We start from the raw sequence: 20965 nt of genomic DNA, 5'->3' as shown, positions 1-20965 counted from the left end.
ATGTCAAACTGCAGAGGACACTGTGATCAATTTAGAGTTTTAAGCAGGATAGGATTAGGGATACAAACTAGATTAATTTCAACAAGTACATCCTTTCAGCCCAGGTTAACCTAAAAATATATACAGAACTGGGGACCTGAGGTCTCTTGCTTTTACTTTTCCCTCATTGGCATCTATTTCATTATTGTTGATGACTTGTACTGGAAAAAGATCCTTTTTATTCTCACTAAAGCCATTGAATTTAAGACATACTTTCAGCCTTCTCTGTGGTTCATCATTGTATTTTGTGTTAGAAATAACCTCTAGAGTCACTGTAGATAATTTTTGGTCAGGAAAAATAGATCTTTTTGAGATGGTGTGCTGTGTGAATTCCAGTGCAAATTCCAGGGCATGGGACTTAAACTTACCTGTTTTAAAGTTAACTGTGGTGGAGTTACTCGGATCATGGTGGTCATAGAGGAGGCAGAAAGGCAGTGTGCAGAGGAAGTGCCCTCAGCATTTCTTTAATACTTGATTGAAGAGCCAAGGATTGATTTGTGGATCATATTTTTAGATCTAGCTGAGAATACATATATTTCCTGAGTGTGAGCAGTGCATTGATATTAAAGTTTACCTTTTTAAGGCCATGAATTTTAACTCCTTTCTGAATGCTAAAAATGATTGCCACATTTATCTTCTAGTATGTAAGTTGGTGCCTGAGGCACATTTAAACTTGAGAACCCACATGAATCAACATTCCTGTATATTGTTAACACTGTTTGAAGATGCAGTACAAGTTTGTTTCTTCTAAATTAACAACTGCCTCTTAGAGTAATAACAAGGAATTCATTAAAAGATGTAGCACTGAAATGTTTTCTTTGGAATTTAAGTTCAAACTAGGGGAGCTGTAGGATGAGTGCAGTTTTATTTTAAGCTGGTAAATTTGATTTAGGGTTCACAGTAATATGTAAATTAGATTATTTTCACTCATTTCCTAATTTTCTTCTGAGTTTAGAGATGTTAATAAGTTTATTATGAACTGACATCTCATGAATATAGAAGCTTTTATCACATTAGGTTTATATTGCCTGTATTCCTTAAATGGTCAACCTTGAGACAATGATTATTAATTAAACTGGTGCCAGTCTAGAACTAATTTGCATGTGGTGCATTAGGAAAAAATTGAGGAATCTGATACAGCAGTAGAAATGCTAGTCTAGATTCAGGATACCTGGGTCCCATCTGCCAGTAACTGACTTAGTGACCTTGGATGGGTTGTTTTATGTTCTTGGATTTCATTTTCCTATTCTTCAAGAGACAGGTTTTAGACTACCTAGGCTCAAGGACCACTTCAGTAGTAACAGTCTAAGACTCTGATTTTGAAATTGTAATGGCTACTACAAAGCAGAAGTAATCAACTTGCTTTTATTCCTTGAGTTCTTTATTTCCCATAGATTTATTTCTACCTATTAAAGCTCAACAGAAGTTTTTGATTTATTTAGTGGCATAATATCTATGCTAAGATGCAGTGCTTGCTTGCTTTCAAAAGAAATAAAAGTATTTTTCCTGATACTATGCTCATTGTTAAAGAGTTGAGGGAAAAAGTATAAGGAAAATAAAAATCATCTCCAAATTTTCTCTTTATTTGTGTGCGTGTGTGTGTGTATATACACACACACATATACATACAAATACATACATATACTTTCATATCCATTATATAAGTTTATGCCCTTTCTTCCACTTAAGATTAAAAAGTAAATATTTCCCAATGATTACAGTCATTTTTATGGTATCATCCAAAAACATTGTGTGGCTTTTATATAAAGCCTGTGCTTATCTCTTCATCTTCACCTTTAAGAAAATGTTCTTTCCCTCTGTTAGTTTTCAAAGCAATATATTGGTATCCTAGTATTACCCTAAGGGTAAAAGTAACATATTTAAAATTTTTATTTGAACTCCTTAGTCTACCCCCTCCTTCCCTGCTCTGCCCCCTGCCTTCATCCCTCTGTTCTTGCCCTCCCACTCCGAACCTCTGTCCCACCTTCCCTCAACCGCTAGCTGTTCCCTCACCTGCATTTCATCTCTTCCAATCTACTGGCTCTTTTCTCCAAGCTCATAAACATGCCGTAGTGTGCCGATCTTTAAAAAAAAAACAAAAAACCTTCTTGATGTATGTTCCCTTCTCATTTTTGAAAGAATATACTGTTTGTTGTTCCCACTCCTTCACCCCTATTCTCTTCATCTCTTGTGATCTCTTCTCTGCCCTTCATTCTTCCAAATCCTGACCATTAAGCTCACTGGTATCCAATTGCCAAATGCTGCAGCCACTCTTGAGGTCTCATCTTATGTGACCTCTCTGCCTCATCTCACATACTATTCAGTTTTTCCTATTAAAAGTGACTGTTTAATTTCAGAAATAAAATTTATTTTAGAGAACTTAGAAGCAAATCAATTACTATTAATAGTTTATGTTACATTATTCTTCTTGACAGTTTTTTTTTTTTAAGATTTTTTTATTTATGAGGGGGGGGTGTGGAGAGAGAGCAGGGCAGAGACAAAGGCAGAGGCAGGCTCCACGCAGGGAGCCCGATGTGGGACTTGATCTCGGGTCTCCAGGATCATACCCTGGGCTGAAGGCAGCGCTAAACTGCTGAGCCACCCACACTGCCCAACAATTTCTTATCCCTTCATTTTCATGAAACAGTTTTCTCCTGTTGTATTTTTTTTTCCTTTGATACTCCTATTCCTAAGTTTATTTGGTAAACTTTCTTCCTTCACCTGTCCTTTAAATAGTGGCATTCTTCGATGTTCTGCCCTTGGCTTTATATTCTTAACTTTACACTTTACCTTCTCTTTGGATATTTTCATGATGGCCTTTTTTAAAAAAGTTAATCTGTACACATACCCACACATCCTCCTGCATATGCACATGCCTACAGTTTCAAAGCCTGTAATTCCAAAGCCTGTTGTCACAGTAAGTCATTCTTTTCCCATTTCTCTTCCTTAAAGTCAACCACTGGGTTATCCTGCTAGGGAGATAATGTGCATATGCTATACATATTTACTTATGCAGTTGTTCTTTTCAAAGTATTTCTATATAAATGGCAACATACTCTATACTTATTTGCATCTTTCCCACCTAACAATATGTAGATCATTTTATATAAGTATATGGAGATCTATTACATTCATTTTAGTGGTTGCATAGCATTAAATTTTTGCATTCCCCTTTCCTTCCACTGCATTTTATTTTGGAAGAATTCAAACTTACAGAAAGATTTTAAAGACAATACAATTAGCACCCATCTGTATACCTACCTACCCTTCTTTCTTTTTTCTTTTTTTTCCCTGAATAATGTGGAAGTAAAATTGTAGGTATCATCACAATTTATTTCAGAATTATTTAGTATGTATGCCTTAAAGGACCAGGAATTCTCCTACGTAATCATCATACCTTTATTACACCAAAGATTTTAAGAGCAATGCAGTATTATCTAATCTAAAAATTCATATTCAAATTTCTACAACTGACTAAATATCCTTTATAGTTTCTTTTCCTCTCTCCAATCTGGAGCCAATCAGATTTACATTTGATTGTCCTAGGCATTTAACAACTCTTTAAATAGATGACTAAAGTAAGATCTCTAGATTCAACTCTTTCCTGAAGCTGATTTAAATATCTATGAAATATGATTATTAAGATGTCAAACTGGCCCCTCTAAAATAACGTGTCCAGAATGAACTCAGTTTTTCTGCTCTCAAACCTACTTTTCCTTCTGTATTCCCAATTTAGTGAATGGTATCTTTCAAATGTTGCCTTAACAAGAAGACTTGAGGTCATCCTAAGCTCTTGCCTCTTTGATTGTATGTGCTACTCTCTTTGCCTGGAATTCTCTCCCCAGCTTGTCTCCCTTTCTATTAATTCATTCTTCAAGACCCAGATTAAGCTTTACTTCCTTGAACAAACCATTTCTGACCCTTTTTTTTACCCCAGGCAGAATTAGATGTATCTCTACTAGTCTCCTTTTGTACGCTGTATACACACCTATCCCATCAGTTAACACTTTGGGTGGGAATTGTTGCTTAATATATCTGCCTCCTTAATTAGAAAGTAAGCTCCTTGAGTTCATATGGATTTACTTCTATCCTAAGTCTAGTAATAAAATACCTTGCCCATAAATGTTTAATGAATATTTATTGAATCAAAGAATACATTTATAGGCAGTCTTTGGCAAGTACAAATATTTTTTTTAAGCTCAACTCGACATGCATTTGTTGAATTCCTACTACGTTCAGTTTCATTCAGGTAGTAAGTTTGATTTTCTGCCTTGAAGAAAGGTTAGAGTGGGATTGGGGGAGTGGGCAAAATGGGTGAAGGGAGCCAAGAGGTACAAACTTATAGTTATAAATATGGGAATGTAACATCAACATGGTGACTGTAGTCAATAATATTGTGTTGTATATTGAAAGTAACTAAGGGGCAGCCCCAGTGGCACAGCGGTTTGGCGCCGCCTGCAGCCTGGGGTGTGATCCTGGAGACCTGGGATCAAGTCCCGCAATGGGCTCCCTGCATGGAGCTTGCTTCTCCCTCTGCCTGTGTCTCTGTCTCTCTCTGTGTCTATGAATAAATAAATAAAATCTTTAAAAAAAAAAAAGTAACTAAGAGTAAATTTTAAAGTTATCACAAGAAAAAAAATTGTAACTTTGTATGGTGACACATGACAACTAGATTTATTGTGGTGATCTTTTTGCAATATATACAAATATAGAACTGTTATGGCATACACTTGAAACTAATATAATGTTTTATGTCAATTATACCTCAATTTAAAAAAAATAAAGGTTAGGGTCTACTTGAGAAGGTAAGGGTTTAAACAATACTAGAAGATAATCTGATTATCTGATAAATGATGCAGACAGTGACCTCAGGGAAAGAGAGGTTGGTAAATGTTTTTGAGTACTTACTGTGTGCCAGTTACAGTTCTTTGTGTTTGCAAATGTTATTTAATCTCTACAACTTTTTTTTTTTAAGTGGAAATTGAAGTTAAATAGTCCAAGACCATACAGATAGTAAGGAAAGATTTGAACCCAGGTCTGACTGACTCCAGGAACTTGCTCTTAAATGTTCCAAAGGCAATTAAGAGAGTTACAAAGTGATATTGTAAATTAAGGGAAAAAATAATATCCCAGTAGGGTAATTAATGGTATATCCCCACAGTGGAACGTTAAATAATCGCTACAAATCATGCGTTTGAGGAATATTCGGTATCTTGAGAAAGTGTTTATGATATAATGTGTAGTATTAAAAACTATATAAAAGTATAATTCCATTTTTTAATGTGCATATATTTTTATACAGAAAATATCAGAAGGAAATACATGAAATGGTTAGTGGGAATCCTCCCGGAGTTATGGTATTATAGACAATATGAATTTCTTCTTTGTGACAGTCTGTTTTCCAAATTTTGTATAATCAACATAAGCTCTTATAATCAGAAAAAATGATCACTTAAAAAATGAAGGATTAAGAAAAAACAAGCAGGACTTAAAGTCTTAGAATTATTAAAGTTAGGAAGGTTTCATGTTGACCTTCTGTGCCTCTGAGGTAGAACAAGCCTACACATTCCAGACAGATTAATGGTTCCTATTTTAAGATTATCTTGCTAGGTTAAGCCATTCTCCCTCTGCTTTACGATCAGTTCTCTTGCCTAATAGCAAATGGAAAAGTAATTTTCTCTATATATTATCATGAGAGACACTCCCATGTCCTGTGAACATTTTCATTGTGTAAATATATTTTTTCTAAAATAAGGGCCAAATGTAATGTTCCTGCTTGGGCTATATGTTTTAGTTTTTAAAAACACTGAAAGAGGGATCCCTGGGTGGCGCAGCAGTTTGGCGCCTGCCTTTGGCCCAGAGCATGATCCTGGAGACCTGGGATCGAATCCCCTGTCGGGCTTCCGGTGCATGGAGCCTGCTTCTCCCTCTGCCTGTGTCTCTGCCTCTCTCTCTGTGTCTCTCATGAATAAATAAATAAAATATTAAAAAAAAAAAAACACTGAAAGAAATTAAATATAGATATGTAAGAGGAATCAAGAGAGAATAGAAAAACTTGGGTTTTCTATTAGTTTTCCATTAGTTTTCATTGGAAAAAAAAACATTCTGTATATGACGTATCTGTTTTTCCTCTGGGTGGCTATTTTTCTCGTAGTGTGTGACTGTTCTCATTGGGATTTAGCACACTCTAGTGGACAGTAACTTTTCAGTTTTTTTTTAAATCCTGTCAAATTACTTTATTGGACGATTCAATGATATGCTTCCCTGATAGTAAGCTTTGTCAATGCTTATTTAAGTCAGGTAGTGATCCTAGTGAGCAGGACTGACTTTATAGGCCACTGGAGTGTTGTGCTTTTTTTTTTTTTTTTTTCCAGTGGAGAAAGAGGTTTTTGTTTGTTTGTTTGTTTTGCTTTTGTTTTTGTTTTACCTTATGTGGAAACTTTCCCATTGGCTTTCATCTTTTCTTGGGTTGACTAAGAAAAGAGGCAGAGCTAAAATAAAACAAAAACATTTATATGGGGTCTCTGAATTGCAACTGGGAGAGCACAGTTTGGATAGCAACCCAAATTGTGTCCCTTTAGGGCACAAAATTTAAGGTTTTAAAGAAGACAAAAAAAAGTTTGTATGTGTTGCTTACAAAGAATTTTGTTTGGCGTTGGCAGCAGAAAACTAGTCTTGCCTGAGTATAATTGGTTGCTGAGGCTGCCCCTTAGCAAAGACTCTTACCACAGGTAATTGCAGGTGTTTGGGCAGAGTCCTTGGAATATTTGTAGTTTGGCCCAGTTTAGAGTTCATGGTTTCATCAGTGAGGATGTGCATAAAGGCCCATCTCCTTCATGGCCCCTGGCACCATTTTAAAACCCTTTGACATAAGTGATTTCATTTCATTTCACCTTTCATACATGGGTAAAATGAAATTGATGGGCCAAAACATAGAGGAACGCCGGTAGTGTTTCTGTACCTCACACTCCCTGGACTTTTAGGACTCTTGAGAATTCTTACATACCATTTGTGCATAAACATTATTGTATCCTATCCTGATGGATTCTTTTTGGAAATGAGCTTCCACCAGAAAAAAAGTAACTTTTAATTTTGTTTTTGCAGAGTGATGGTGAAGATTTTAATTACGTTGTTGCATTTTTCCTTGGAACAGCAGCCTGCCTTTACCAGGTAGGTTCTCCCCATTTTTTTAAAAAACATTTTCCTATTGTTTGTTTCAGGTATTAATTCTAATAATTGCTTGTGGAATTTAAATAAATAAAAATAATGTCTGAGTTCTTTGCTTCTCTTTTGAGCCTCTGTTAGCTTTATGATCTACATCTCCATTTTTTAAAAAAGATTTTATTTGTTCATTTGAGACACAGAGAGCATGAGCAGGGGGAGAAGCAGAGAGGGAGGGAGAAGCAGACTTCCTGCTGAGCAGGGAGCCCTATGTGGGGCTTGATCCCAGGACCCTGGAATCATGACCTGAGCTGAAGGCAGATGCTTAACTGACTGAGCCTCCTAGGTGCCCCTACATCTCCATTTTGAATGGACTTAGAGCCCAGTGAACTTAATGTTTACACTCTTCTGTGCCAGGTTTCAGTGGTAGTATGTCAACTGCCTGTGGCAGTAAAGGCTACTTCTGGATTTTTTGGTGATTGATTACTGAGCCCAAGAGCTCTTCTTATACTTCAGCATGAGGATTTTATACTTTTGGGAAAGTATGAAAGAAGTGTAAAAGAAGAGCAGAAGCAGAATTTTCGGGTATTTATTAGTGAGGACTAGGATGGATTGCCAGAATAGAGAAATTGGAAGAAAGGAAATTAGTTGAAGGTGATTCCCTTACTTAAGGCAGAAGGCAATGAAAGAAGAAACTCTGGTAAAGGCAGTAGGGATGGGGGGTGAGGGAAGGACACTTTGGAGGAAGCCTGCAAGGACTTGAAGACAGGATAGATACGAGAGACTTACAGAGCCAGGAGGTTTTGCACCTGGTGATAGGGAGCTAGGTCCTGGCATTCCTGAGAAGTAAGAGGAATGTCTTTGCTGAAATGTGGTAAGGCAAGCAGACCTTTTGATGTAACGTTTATAAGTGACACATTTCTCTGGCTTGCATAGAAAGAATGTTATAAAGATTCAGGACTGCAAACTTAAGGCTATCTAAAAACTCAGTAGAAGTCTCTGGTGAAATACTTTGAATATATGCATTTGACTTTATATAAAGATGGATGAGAAATTTTAGTTTCAAGTGGCCCTATTTTTTTAATCCTCTAATTTTTCTTAAGCATTTGTATTTAGAAATTTTCTATCCAGTTTGACAGATTTAATTATAATGAATGACATTTCATGCAGGAAATGTGAACACTTGTATTTGTTAATGTCATAAGTACTTTAATTTTATGAAGTGTTTTGTGTAGATTTTAAACTATAATCTCTATAGCCCTATCACACAGAAGACATCATCTCATTTTTGAAAATGAGAAATCTGAGGCAGTTTGAGAAATCACATAGCTAGTAAGCAGTAGAGTCAGGATTTGACTTTGTTTTTTTTTTATTTTAAATATCATATTCATCCCACTATATTACGCTGTTTGTAAGCAAAATTACTATATTTGTATAATGCTTTGAAAATTACTATATTTATAATGCTTTGAAATTACAGTTTTATAACTTAACATGCATTATTTCATATTCTAAAACAATGAGGTAAATGTTAACTTTAAAATAATTTCATGAGTAATTCTTGTAAAATGTACTTTTGGCTGTTTTGCTTTAATAAAATTATTTTAATATATTTACATTTTTTAAATGATTTTTTATCAAAGGCCTTAATGAAATAATTTTAAATACTACTAATAACAGCAAAATGAAATGAGCTCTTAGTTGTGCTGATAAGCTCTTTATATTCCTTGTGTCCATTAAACCCTCACAGAAAGTACCACGCTAATCTTGTTATTGTTGCCATTTTTCACTGAGGCCTAGCCAGTTCCTATAGTCAGTCAGTGACTCGGGCCCCATCTGCATGAGGCACACCTCTATTATATTTCCCAGGACAGCTAATAGTTTTGAGAGGAGCACTGTCACTCACGTGTTCTTTTACTTGAGAGAAGTTAATTGGATTCATGCTTTAAAAAAGAAAAGCAAAAAGCCAATTTTCTCACTGACCGGCATGAAACTGTTTGCTTTCCAAATATGCTTGAGCCAGAGTGATAATAATGCTAGTTTTTTCCACGGTAAAACATACCATGTTTTATCCTGTAACATGTTCCATCTTCAGGGTATTTTTTTCATTCCCTTTAGATCAGACCTCAAAGGCTACGACTCCATGGTTTTGTTGCCTTTTTCTCCAGGTTCTGGGTACTTATGGACACACACAGCTCAGTCAGATAGGAGTAATCTTGCTGTGGAACATTGGAAGAGGAAATCAAAGGATCTGGAAACTAGAGACTGTTCTTTTTTCCCCCGCAGTGCTTATTTTGAAAACTTTCTGACAAGTTGAAACACTAGTATACTTAGAGACACCAATTATTAACATTTTGCAATTCTTTCTATATTACACTCTCGTTTTGTATGTGCATGCATATAATGTGTCTGTTAGTTGTTTATAAAATAAGTTGCAGACAAATATGTGAGTGTAAAGTTGTTTTTCTTATTAAACTTTTTATTTTGAGATAATTGTAGTTGTTGTAAAAGAGATACATAACCTTTACCTGGATTTCCCCCAGTAGTACCATCTTGCACAACTATAATACATTATCTCAGCCAGGATGTTGATGTCAATGCTGGCAAGACAGAGAAAAGTTTTATTACCACAAGTAGCCTTTGTTTGCCTCTTTATAGCCACATCCACTTCCCTTCTGCCCCTTAATCTCTGGCAGCCACTAATGTGTTCTCCATTTCTGTAATTTCCTAATTTTAGGTCATGTTATGTAAATGGAACCATATAGTATGAACCTTTTGTGATTGGCATTATTTTATTCATATATAATTCTCTGGAGATTTATCCAGGTTCTTGCATTTATCAACGATTTTTTGTTGCTTTTTGTTGGTGAATGGTATTCCAGGGTATGGATGTACCATATTTTGTTTAATCATTCACCCATTGAAGGACATCTGGGTTGTTTCCAGTTTGGGGCTATTATAAATGAAGCTGCTATAAACATTCATGTACAGGTATCTGTGTGAACATGTCTTCATTTCTCTGAGATAAATGCTCAGGAGGGTAATTGCTAGGTCTTGTAGTAGTTGTGTGGTTAGTTTTATTGAGATAGACACAGTTCTCCAGAGTAGAATTCCATTTTACATTTACATTTTTACATTTTACATCACTCATATCAGCATTGTAGGAGTGATCTAGTTTCTCCGACATCCTCTCCAGCATTTGTTATCACTTTTTTATTTTAGCCATTCTGTTAGGTGTGTAGTGATCCCTCACATTGGTTAATTTGCGTTTCTCTAATGGCTAATGATGTTGAATATTGTTTCATGTACTTATTTGTTATCTATGTGTCCTCTTGGATGAAATGTCTTTTCATGTTTTTTTGCCTATTTTGTAATTGGATCATTTGTTTTTTGCTGTCAAGTTTGAGAGTTCTAGACATAAGTCCTATGACAGAAATATAATTTGCAAGTATCTTATCCCAGTCTGTAGCTTGTCTTTTCATCCTTTTTAACCAGGTCTTTTGCAGAGCGAAAGTTTTTAATTTTGATAAAGTTCATTTTATCAGGTTTTTTCTTTTATGGAAAATGTTTGTGGTATCTAGTCTAAGAACTTTTTTTTTTTAATTGAAGTATAGTTTCAGATGTACAACATAGTGATTCCACAAGTTTATACCTTTTGCTATGCTCACCACAGTGTAGCAACCATCTGTCACCATATGCTATTATAATTCCATTGATTCAAGTCTAAGAACTCTTTCCCTACCCCTACCCCCTGAAGATTTTCTTTGTTTTCTTAAAGTTTTAGTTTTATGTTTTACATTTAAGTTCATGACCCATTTTTAATTAAATTTTGTATAAGATTATATGAAATTTGAGACTTAGATGATTAGATTAAGGGGCTTGTGTTTCTTGGTTTTGTTTTTGTTTTTTGGACTTTTGTTTTGCACATAGCTGGCTGGCCTACCAGGTCCTTTATGCAGTTGAATTTATAAGGTGATGCCAAGGTAGGACAAGTAAAGTTCCAGTTTGAGGGCCTCCATCTCCCTCCCCTGATACCTGATCCACTGGCTGCCAAAGCCGGAAGGGGTTTGGGATAGGGTGCTTGGTCATGGGATAAGCTGCTATGGTTGGACCAGCAGATGGGCAGAAGGGAAGGTTTCACTTCTTTACAATCTGAATGACATCCTTGTCCTCCAACTTTACCCACTTTTTGAGGATTATCTTTCACAGATAGACCCCAGACCAGAGCATATTTAAATTCTTTGATAAGATTTTTGTGAATCTTCATGCAGAAATCCTCCGCTGTAGTCCTGGAATAAGGCAGCACCACTGGAGATGTATAGTCTGGCAGTTGGCCTTTGGGTTTGGTGTAAATCCTTACTAGTTTCAGATAGTCCCAGATCTTTTTCAATAGGTCATCAAAATTCTGGTGGTGATGGGCAGAAATGGGTACACAGTAGGGCCCCTTATAGATGATATACAATTCCTCAATGGAGATCTGATCAATCTTATTCAGCACATAGATACAAGGGATATAAACTCTGTTTCCTTCCACCACATGGATGAGGTCGTCTGCTGTGGCATCACTACGCAGTCACATCAGCATTGTGAATTTTGGATTCAGCCAGAATGCTCTTCACAGTCTCAGCATCCATCTTGCTCTGAGGGCAAGTGGCTGTGAGATTAATGCCTCCTTTGTCCTTCTTCTTAAAGGCATTGTTGGGGGGTTTGCTGTTCAAGCGAATGTCAAAGCCTTCCAGCTCATTTTCAATTATCTTTTTATGTCCCAAGGGTTGCAAGACATCCAGAACAATCAGGATCCAAGTTACACGTTCGGGCCACTGCAATGACTTGACGGCCTCTACCTTTCCCATCCTTGGCACCCTCAATGATACCTGGAAGATCCAGGAGCTGGATCTTGGCACCTTTGTATCTGATAACACCAGGCACAGTAGTCAGAGTAGTGAACTCATAGGCTACCACCCCAGAATATACCCCTGCCAGGTTACTAAGCAGTGTTGACTTCCCCACTGATGGAAAACCCACAAACCCAATTCGAGCATCACCTGTCTTGGCCACATCAAAACCTTCTCCTGGCCCACCACCACCACCACCACCACCACCTTTTGGGGTAATGAGATTTTTACGAAGCTTAGCGGGGCTCTCTTACGAGCCTTCAGCAGCCCTAGGTGGTGTGCGGTGGCCTTGTTCTTTTGAGTCCAAGCCATCTCGGCTTCGATCTCCACGATCTTCGCTAAGGTGCTGCTTAGGTGGCGAGTCACTGGGAGGTCGCTGGGGAGTGTAGTGGCCTCCGCACAAATTACCACCCCTCTGTTTTTTGAACTTTGTTGTTGTTTTGGCTTATGGATGAATGGTCAGTTGCTCCATTTTTTTAAAAAAGGTTTTTTTTTTTTCTCCACTGAATTACTTTTGCATCTTTGTCATACATCAGTTGGACATATTTGTGTGAGCCTATTTCTGAGTTTTGTATTCTCTTTTTTTGATGTATGTGTCAGTCTCTCTGCCAGTACCACATGGTATTGATTACCATGACTATATAATCTATATTAAGTTCCATTTTCCTAATAGTTACATAGTTACTCGGATTATCTTTCTCATAATACATGACTTATGATAGTTTGTATTTTATGATGAAGTGGTCTATTTCATTATCAAGTTTATGTGTGTAGAGTTGGTTGAGTATCCCTTAACTATCCTTTTGATGTCTGTATGATCTGTAGTACTGTAGTAATATTCTGTTTCTTTAAAAAAAAAAAAAAGAAAAAAAGATTTTATTCATTCATGAGAGACATAGGCAGAGGCAGAAGCAGGCTCCCTGTAGGGAGCCCGATGTGGGACTTGATCCTAGGATCCCAGGGTCATGACCTGGGCCGAAGGCAGATGCTCAACCACTGAGCCACCCAGGTGTCCCTAATACTCTGTTTCATTCCTCATATTGTATCTTCTCTTTTTCTTTGTCAGACTTACTTATTAATTGAACTTTTCAAAGAACCTGCTCTTTGTTTTGTTGGGTTTTTTTTGTATATTCAGTTCTATTGATTTCTACTCTTTATTATTTCCTTCTTCATGCTTGCTTTGGTTTATTTGGCTTTTTTTTTTTTTTTTTTTAAATAATTGGTATATATTTTGAATAAGCAAAGAGATCTGCATCATTACCTGATTAGAAGTTGCTTTATTTTTTTTTAAATTTTTTTTTTCCTTTTTATTTATGATAGTCACAGAGAGAGAGAGAGGCAGAGACAGAGACACAGGCAGAGCAGGCTCCATGCACCGGGAGCCCGACGTGGGATTCGATCCCGGGTCTCCAGGATCGCGCCCTGGGCCAAAGGCAGGCGCCAAACCGCTGCGCCACCCAGGGATCCCCGGTTTATTTGGCTCTTATTTTGGCTTTTGCGATGGGAGCTTTGATAATTGAGAATTTTCTCTTTTGTAATATATATTTTTAGTGTTAAATATTTCTCTCTTTGAACACCATTATCTGTGTCCCATAAATTTTGATATGTTACATTTTTTTCATTAAAATTTTTATTTTTTTCTTCCTCAAGTTTTTTTTAAATTTTATATAGTTAATATAGGTGTAATACTGGTTTCAGGTGTAGAATCTAGTGATTCATTATTGAAATACAACACCCAGTGTTCATCACAAGTGCCCTCCTTAGTCCCCATCACCTATTTCACCCATCCCTCTGCCCGCCTCCTTTCCAGCAACCCTGTTTGTTCTCTGTGGTTAAGAGTCTGTTTCCAGGTTTGCCTCATTCCCCCCTTCCCATTTCATCTGTTTTGTTTCTTAAATTCCACATATAAATGAGATCTATGAGGTATTTACCTTTCTTTGACTGGCTTAGTTCACTTAGCATAATAATTTCTGGCTCTATTCATGTCATTGCAAATTGCAAATGGTAAGATTTCATTCTTTTTTATGGCTGAGTAATATTCCATTATATAAATGGAGCATTACATACACATATAATGGGATGGATATATATATATATATAATGGAATATATGTGTGTGTGTGTATATATGTTTCTATATATACATGTATGTTTATATATACATATATATGTTTATATATATACAAAATAAAAAATATATAGAATAGAATATATAAAATAGAATATATATATAAAATAGAATATATATATATAAAAATATATATATATTAAAACAGAATATCTACACACACACACATATACCCATACACTCCACATCTTCTTTATCTATTCATCAGTCAGTGGGTATTTGGGCTTTTTACAAGAGGATTTTTATTTTCATTTAATTCAATGTATTTAAAAACTTTTTTTTCTTGTGGCTTCCTCTTTGATCTATGGATTATGGATTATTTGGAATTAATGTTTCGCTTCCAAGAGTTTGGAGATTTTCCAGTTTTCTTTCCATTATTGATTTCTAGTTTGATTTTACTGTGGTTGAAAACACTCTGTGTGGTTTCAGTTCTTTTAAATTTGTTGAGATTTATTCTTTGGCTCAGAATATGGTCTGTCTTGGTATATGTTCCATGAGCAGTTAAACAGAATGTGTATTCTACTGCAGCTGAGTAAGTGCTCTGTAAATGTCAACTAGATCCAATGGTTGATGGTGTTCAGTGTTTCTGTATCCTAGTTGATTTTCTATTTAGTCTTATCGGTTGAGAGAGGAGTACTGGAATTTTCTCTTTTTTTTAAATTAATTAATTAATTAATTAATTATTTATATATTTATGTATGTATGTATTTATTTATTTATTTACTTACTTACTTACTTACTTATTTATGATAGAGAGAGAGAGAGGCAGAGACACAGGAGGAGGGAGAAGCAGGCTCCATGCTGGGAGCCTGACGTGGGACTCGATCCTGGGACTCCAAGATCACTCCCTGGGCCAAAGGCAGGCGCTAAACCACTGAGCCACCCAGGGATCCCTTGGAGTTTTCAAGTGTAATTGTGGATTGGTATATTTCTCATTTTAATATATCAGTTTTTGCTTTGCATATTTTGTAGCTCTGTTGTTTGGCTCATACACATTTGGCATTATTGCCTTCATGGTGGGTTGATCTATATAATATGCGATTTATAGTCTCTTTAGCCCTCTCTCTTTTTGGAAATATTTTTATATTTATCTGGTACTAATATAGTAATTTCTGTTTTCTTCTGATTAATGTTTGCATAATATATCCTCTGTCTTTTTACTTCCACCTTCCCTATATCATTTGAAGTGAGTTTCTGGTAGAAGATTAAAAACTTTTTTTATTTGTTGTATTTACACCATTACTTTTATTTATTTATTTATTTTCTCACGAGAGACAGAGGCAGAGAGAGGCAGACACACAAGCAGAGGGAAAAGCAGGCCTCATTGCAGGGAGCCCGATGTGGGACTCGATCCCAGGCCCCCAGGATCACACCCTGAGCTGAAAGCAGTGCTAAACCGCTGAGCCACCCGGGCTGCCCTACACCATTACTTTTAATGTAATCATTGATGTATTAGAGCCTAAGTTTGCCATCTTATTTTTTGTTTTATGGTTTTCATTTTTATGTTTTCTTTTTCCTAAATCTTCCTGTGGGTTACTTGAACATTTTGTAGAACTCCATTTTGATTTATTTGTGGTGTTTTTAAGTTTATTTCTTTGTGTAGTTTTCTTTTTTGAGAGAGAAAATGAGTTTGTATACACGTGTGCAAGAGATTGGAAGGGGCCGAGGGCGAGGGAGAGAGAATCTTAGCCTCCATGCTCAGTATGGACTCCATCTCACAACTGTGAGATTATGACATGAGCTGAAATCAAGAGTAGGACACCTAACTGACTGAGCCACCCAGGTACCCCCTTGGTATAGTTTTAACTGATTGCTCTAGGTATTGCGTTATACGGTTTTTTGGTATTGTCCTTTTACTAGTTCAGGTGAAACATAGAAACTATATCTCCTTTTATGTCCCTTTGCCCTCCTCTGTTTATAATTGTCTTAAATATTTCCTCTACAAATATTTAGAGCCACATCAGACAGTGTTATGAATTTTTACTTCAGTCATCAAATATAATTTAGAAATCTCAAGAGAAGGAGAACCTATTATATTATGTTGCTGACTGTTCTTTTTGCTTTCCCAGTGTTCTTTCAGGGTTTCTCTTTTATTGTTTCCTCTCTGCTCTGAGATCTTCCTTTAGCCATTCTTTTAGGGTGCATCTGTAAGTGTCAAATTCTCTCTTTCACCTGAGAATGTCTTTATTTGTCCTCCCACAAGATAACTTACTAATTCAAAGAGAAAAATAGTAACTTTACCATGGAGAAATGTGTCAGACACCACTTTACTGAGAGATCAAAGTTAACATCACCAATTATAAGACATATTGCACATCACCTCTGTAGTATTCTTGCCCAAACTGCATGTTCTCACTTTAGTCTTGAGACAGTATCAGGCAAGCCAAAATTAAAGGACATTCTACAAAATAACTGATTGATACTCTTTAGACTGTCAAAGTCATGAAAAACAATGACTTGAGGAGCTATAGCAGATTTGAAGAGATAAGACAGCTAAATGCTCTAGGGAATCCTGGATTGGATTCTGGACCAGAAAACAACCTTAATAAGACAGCTGGCAAAATTCCAATAAAGTCTGTAGATCCGTCTACAGTATCATATCAATGTTAATTTTGTGGTTTGATGAGCATCCTGAAATTATGCAAGGGGATATTCTTAGAGGGAGCAGGGTGAAGGGTGTACAAGAACTCTACTATTTTTACAACTCTTCTCTAGGTCTAAAATTATTTCAAAAGGAAAAATTATTTTTCCAGCTTTTTTACACAATGAAAATCACTCAAAATAAGTACTTACCGTTCATTTTGTTTGGATAGCAGCCTTCTTTTTTAAGTAGGCAGAGTCCTAATTTGTATAAGAACTAAACAGATTTAACAGAACATTTCCACATTCTTTCTGCAATTGTTGCAGACACCTTAACGTCCTTCCTATAGTGAAGCCTGGATAGAATTTCACACAAGACCTGTGCTTCTTTCTTAAGACTTTGTAATCACATATAAATCCTATATTTAACAGATTGTGAATTCTAGATATCTTCTAGGACACTGTTCATTCATTCAGCAGATTTTTATTTGTGTGCCAGGCAGTGTTATGGGCACTGGAGATAAATGAATGAACAAGACAGAAATCTCACATCTCATGAAAAACATAGATCCTTTTGGAAGAATATATAACAAATTAAGCAAGCATATTTTAAAGTGTGTTTATAGTTATATTATGGAGAATAGTAAAGCAGGAAAAGGTGAATGCCAGGATTTGGGGCTTGTGGGGGATATTTTTTTTTACTATATTTTCTAAAATAGCACTTACTACATCATCCTCTGTCCTCTTGTTCCATCTTTTAAGATATAACTATTTGGTATTTTAGATACATACATACATATGTATAATCTTTTATATATTATATACATATATAACCTTTTATATTTCTATATTATATTTTAATATATAATTTATATTTTATTATAATCTTTTATATATTATATGTATTATATGCATATATATATGTATATATCTTTCTTTCTCCACTGGAATGTAAGCTCCATGTGAGCAAGGGCTTTATTTGGTTATTTGAAGTTAAAGAACAATGTCTAACTCTTAGCTGGCCCTCAATAAACATCTGTTGAATAAATTCTACCTCAAATGCTCACTCAAATACTCTATCTTGCTTAGTTCTTTGCACTTAGGGGGATTAGTAGATATTTGTGGATTTCATTAACATGCAGATTCAAGTTATATGAGAGTCCATTTTGCTGTGGTTTGTTTTTGGTACTTTTCTAGGGTAAGAATGGTAGATGGAATCCCCTCAGACCCTGAGAATACTTCATAGTTGCCTGTCACCTTGAGGAATGTGTTCAGCCTGGTTGCAAGGGAGTCATCCAGTTGTAACTCCATTTTAAATATGATACAAAATGTTGTATCTTTTGACAAATGAAAAACATAAAAGGAAAAATCTGTTTTCCTTTCAAGCTGTAGAGCTTTCATAGCTGAATGTCTTAAAGAGGTTACATTATCTTATCTGTAGATGAAAAATCCCCTTATTCCACACTTATATTCTACTCTGTGGCCTGTTAAAATTTTATAGTAGAAGCATCTATTTCTTTTCTTGTAACCCTAATCATCTGTCATTTTATATTTTGAACAGTGTTATTTACTTGTCTACTACACCAGCTGGCGGAATGTCAAATCTTTTTTGACTTTTGGTTTAATCTGTCTATGCAACATGTATCTCTATGAACTGCGCAACCTGTGGCAGCTTTTCTTTCACGTGACTGTGGGAGCGTTTGTTACGCTACAGATATGGCTAAGGCAGGCCCAGGGCAAGGCTCCTGATTATGATGTCTGACACCATCCTTCAGACATACTGCCCTGGCTTCCAAGGAAAAAGGAGGGAGCCTATCTTAACTGCCACTGTGATGAAGAAACTGTTCACCACAATCAAGAAGCTCTGCTTTCTTTCTCTCCAACTATCCTTTTTGTTTTAAGTCAGCATGGCATGCCTGGGAGCATGCAGTACCTGCTAGGCAAACTCCTCATGTTAGCCATGAGATTATTATTATTCAGAAGAGGAGGAGACTTCTCTCTACAGGGCCACAACAGTGGAAGAACAGTCAGAAGCTACTGGAAGACTTGGCCAGCAGTCCTGAATCCTTCTGAAGAGTTCAATCAAAAAATATGTGTGGTACATGCTCTGAGGACCAAGCAGGAACTCTACAACCTGGGTTTGCCTTTGTGAGGCATGAGTATAGCCCAAATAAAAAGATGCTGTGAAGTTTATGTTTAAAACAACTTGCTAAATATCAGATTATTTGCACATTTATGGTACTAAGTTTATAAAGTCCAGGATGGTGTGGAATTGGTTCTTTTTCCTTTTGTATGTTTGTTTGAATATTACTCTGGAGTCGCTTGATGTAGGAGAAGGCTTTTATGAGCTCATCTCTAGATCAGCACAAGTATTGAAAACAAGTAACATGTTTTCTTTCTAGCCCCTGTTTATAGTTTCTTTTGAAATCATTTTTCAAACATGATTTGTTACATTATAGCCATCGTTTCCCAAACTTCAATCACCTGAATATTACATTTACTATTGTTTCTTAGTATTTATCTTTTAAATCTTAAAATAGTTCAAAAACAAACGAATCTCTACTCCAAGAGGAAAACCAGCATCAATTTACCGTGAATAACTACAAAATAAAACAAAAAATGTTATCCAGTTCTAACTAGATACTAATGCCTCCCAAGGCTCTGAACCCAAGAAGTCTGCTCTTTGTTCCAGTGAGAGAGATGTTACCCAGCACCAAAATGGGGCTCTCTCTGTGGAATTATCAGAAGAATAAAATAAAATTGTAAAGGGAATGACATTCTCACTGTGATTCTGCATTATTTAGTTCTGTGTTGTATACCACCTAAAATCCTCTGGTGTGCCACCAATGGTATGGGTCCTGCTCCATGGAAATACTGAACTGTATTAGCTCCCAGCAATTCTTTTATTGTTTAATGGCTTTGAGGAGTTCAGCCCCTAGTATCTTAGAGAACCTGTTTGCTTTTTGATAACATTACAAAGGTTGTTCGAACAGTTATGAATTGATATAGGAAGCACAGTTTGATTCCATTAGCAAAATCGGCAACTCTCCTGGTTTTGGAAGGCACCTTCATTAATGATTTTCCTTTGTTTTCAAAGAAGAGATTCCAAGCAAAGAATACATAAGGCACTGAAATTTGATATCCAGAAAAACAGTGGACCCGTTCCATATAATTCATATTACTGAGAGTATTAATTAAGCAGAATGGTCCAGAGGGGTAAAATCCTTGAACTACCATGGTTGCCTGAACCCCATATATGTAGGATGTCTGTAACTGTAAAATCTTGCCTAACTAGAACCTTTTTTGCTGCACTCCCCTTTTAGGAGAATGAGGCAAAGGGAAGACAATAAGTTTGTAATATCAGGGATTTATTTAAAACAGGAAATTCTAGTTCATTTCAGTTTTCTGCCTCTAACAAAACTGACAGAAATTATATATATTCTGAAAGCTACCCCAAGATATACTACATGATCCTAAATCATCAAAATAAAATTGATTTGTGTTTGGCATTTTGTATTTACAGAGCCAGGAAAGTGAAGTGGTTCAGTTTAGAAAGATTTTTCTGAACTAATGGTTAAAACAAGAAGAGTTCTCTTGTGATTTTGCTATATGTTGAATCTTTATAGCTCTCTCAACCTGTTTGGTTCAGTTTGGTTCTCCCTATTGTTGAGTTATTGTGTTTGGTATTTGGATCATTCAGCAAGGACACTTTAAAACTCACCAACTGTCTTTAAAGGCTTAATTTATTTTCTGTTTTTGTTGTTTTTTCACCAGCTATTTTGGATAATGGGATGTTTACATCTTAATGTAAAAAATGAAAATAGGCATAAATCATGTTTTATGTATAGAAATGCTTTCTTTCATTATTTGGTGTCTGCATCACTGAGTGTTTATATTGACTTCTCTGCTTCTATCATGTTGTTGCCAAAGAAACTATGAATTTGGAATGAAAAGTTTTTGCCACGAGTATAAAGCTCTTAAGCTCATTAGGCTTCTAATGTGTATGATAGTATAATATCTTCCATATATACTGTACTTTTAAGAACAAGTCTGCATTTACCTAATCATAATGAGTTTTGCAGTGTTGGAAGAGAATTAGTTGCCCTCTTGTTATGAAGGAGGAAACTGAGCTAATCAGATGTTAATGACTTACCTAGGGTCAC

At 36.0% G+C, this 20965-nt stretch overlaps 1 protein-coding gene and 1 pseudogene across 10 annotated transcripts in view; one reads left to right on the top strand and one right to left on the bottom strand.

The window, feature by feature from the left end:
- The window catches only part of SEC22A (SEC22 homolog A, vesicle trafficking protein), a 69189-nt gene extending 48542 nt beyond the window's left edge, over positions 1-20647 (top strand). For 9 of the 10 annotated variants that reach the window (XM_041760937.1, XM_041760920.1, XM_041760979.1 and 6 more), the window contains 2 exons: positions 7144-7209; positions 18364-20647. In XM_041760937.1, the coding sequence (XP_041616871.1) occupies positions 7144-7209; positions 18364-18564 (267 nt within the window). In that variant the 3' untranslated portion in view covers positions 18565-20647. Of the gene's footprint in view, positions 1-7143; positions 7210-9368; positions 10706-18363 lie in introns of those variants that run through there. The other variant, XM_041760943.1, reaches the window with a different exon arrangement.
- LOC121471980 lies at positions 10848-16570 on the bottom strand (annotated as a pseudogene).
- Positions 20648-20965: the final 318 nt, after the last annotated feature.

The sequence above is a fragment of the Vulpes lagopus genome, chromosome 1 (genome assembly GCF_018345385.1).
Source record: "Vulpes lagopus strain Blue_001 chromosome 1, ASM1834538v1, whole genome shotgun sequence".
Classification (NCBI taxonomy): domain Eukaryota; kingdom Metazoa; phylum Chordata; class Mammalia; order Carnivora; family Canidae; genus Vulpes; species Vulpes lagopus.
Note: the sequence above shows the minus strand (reverse complement) of the source record. Positions and strands in the feature narration are given on the sequence as shown.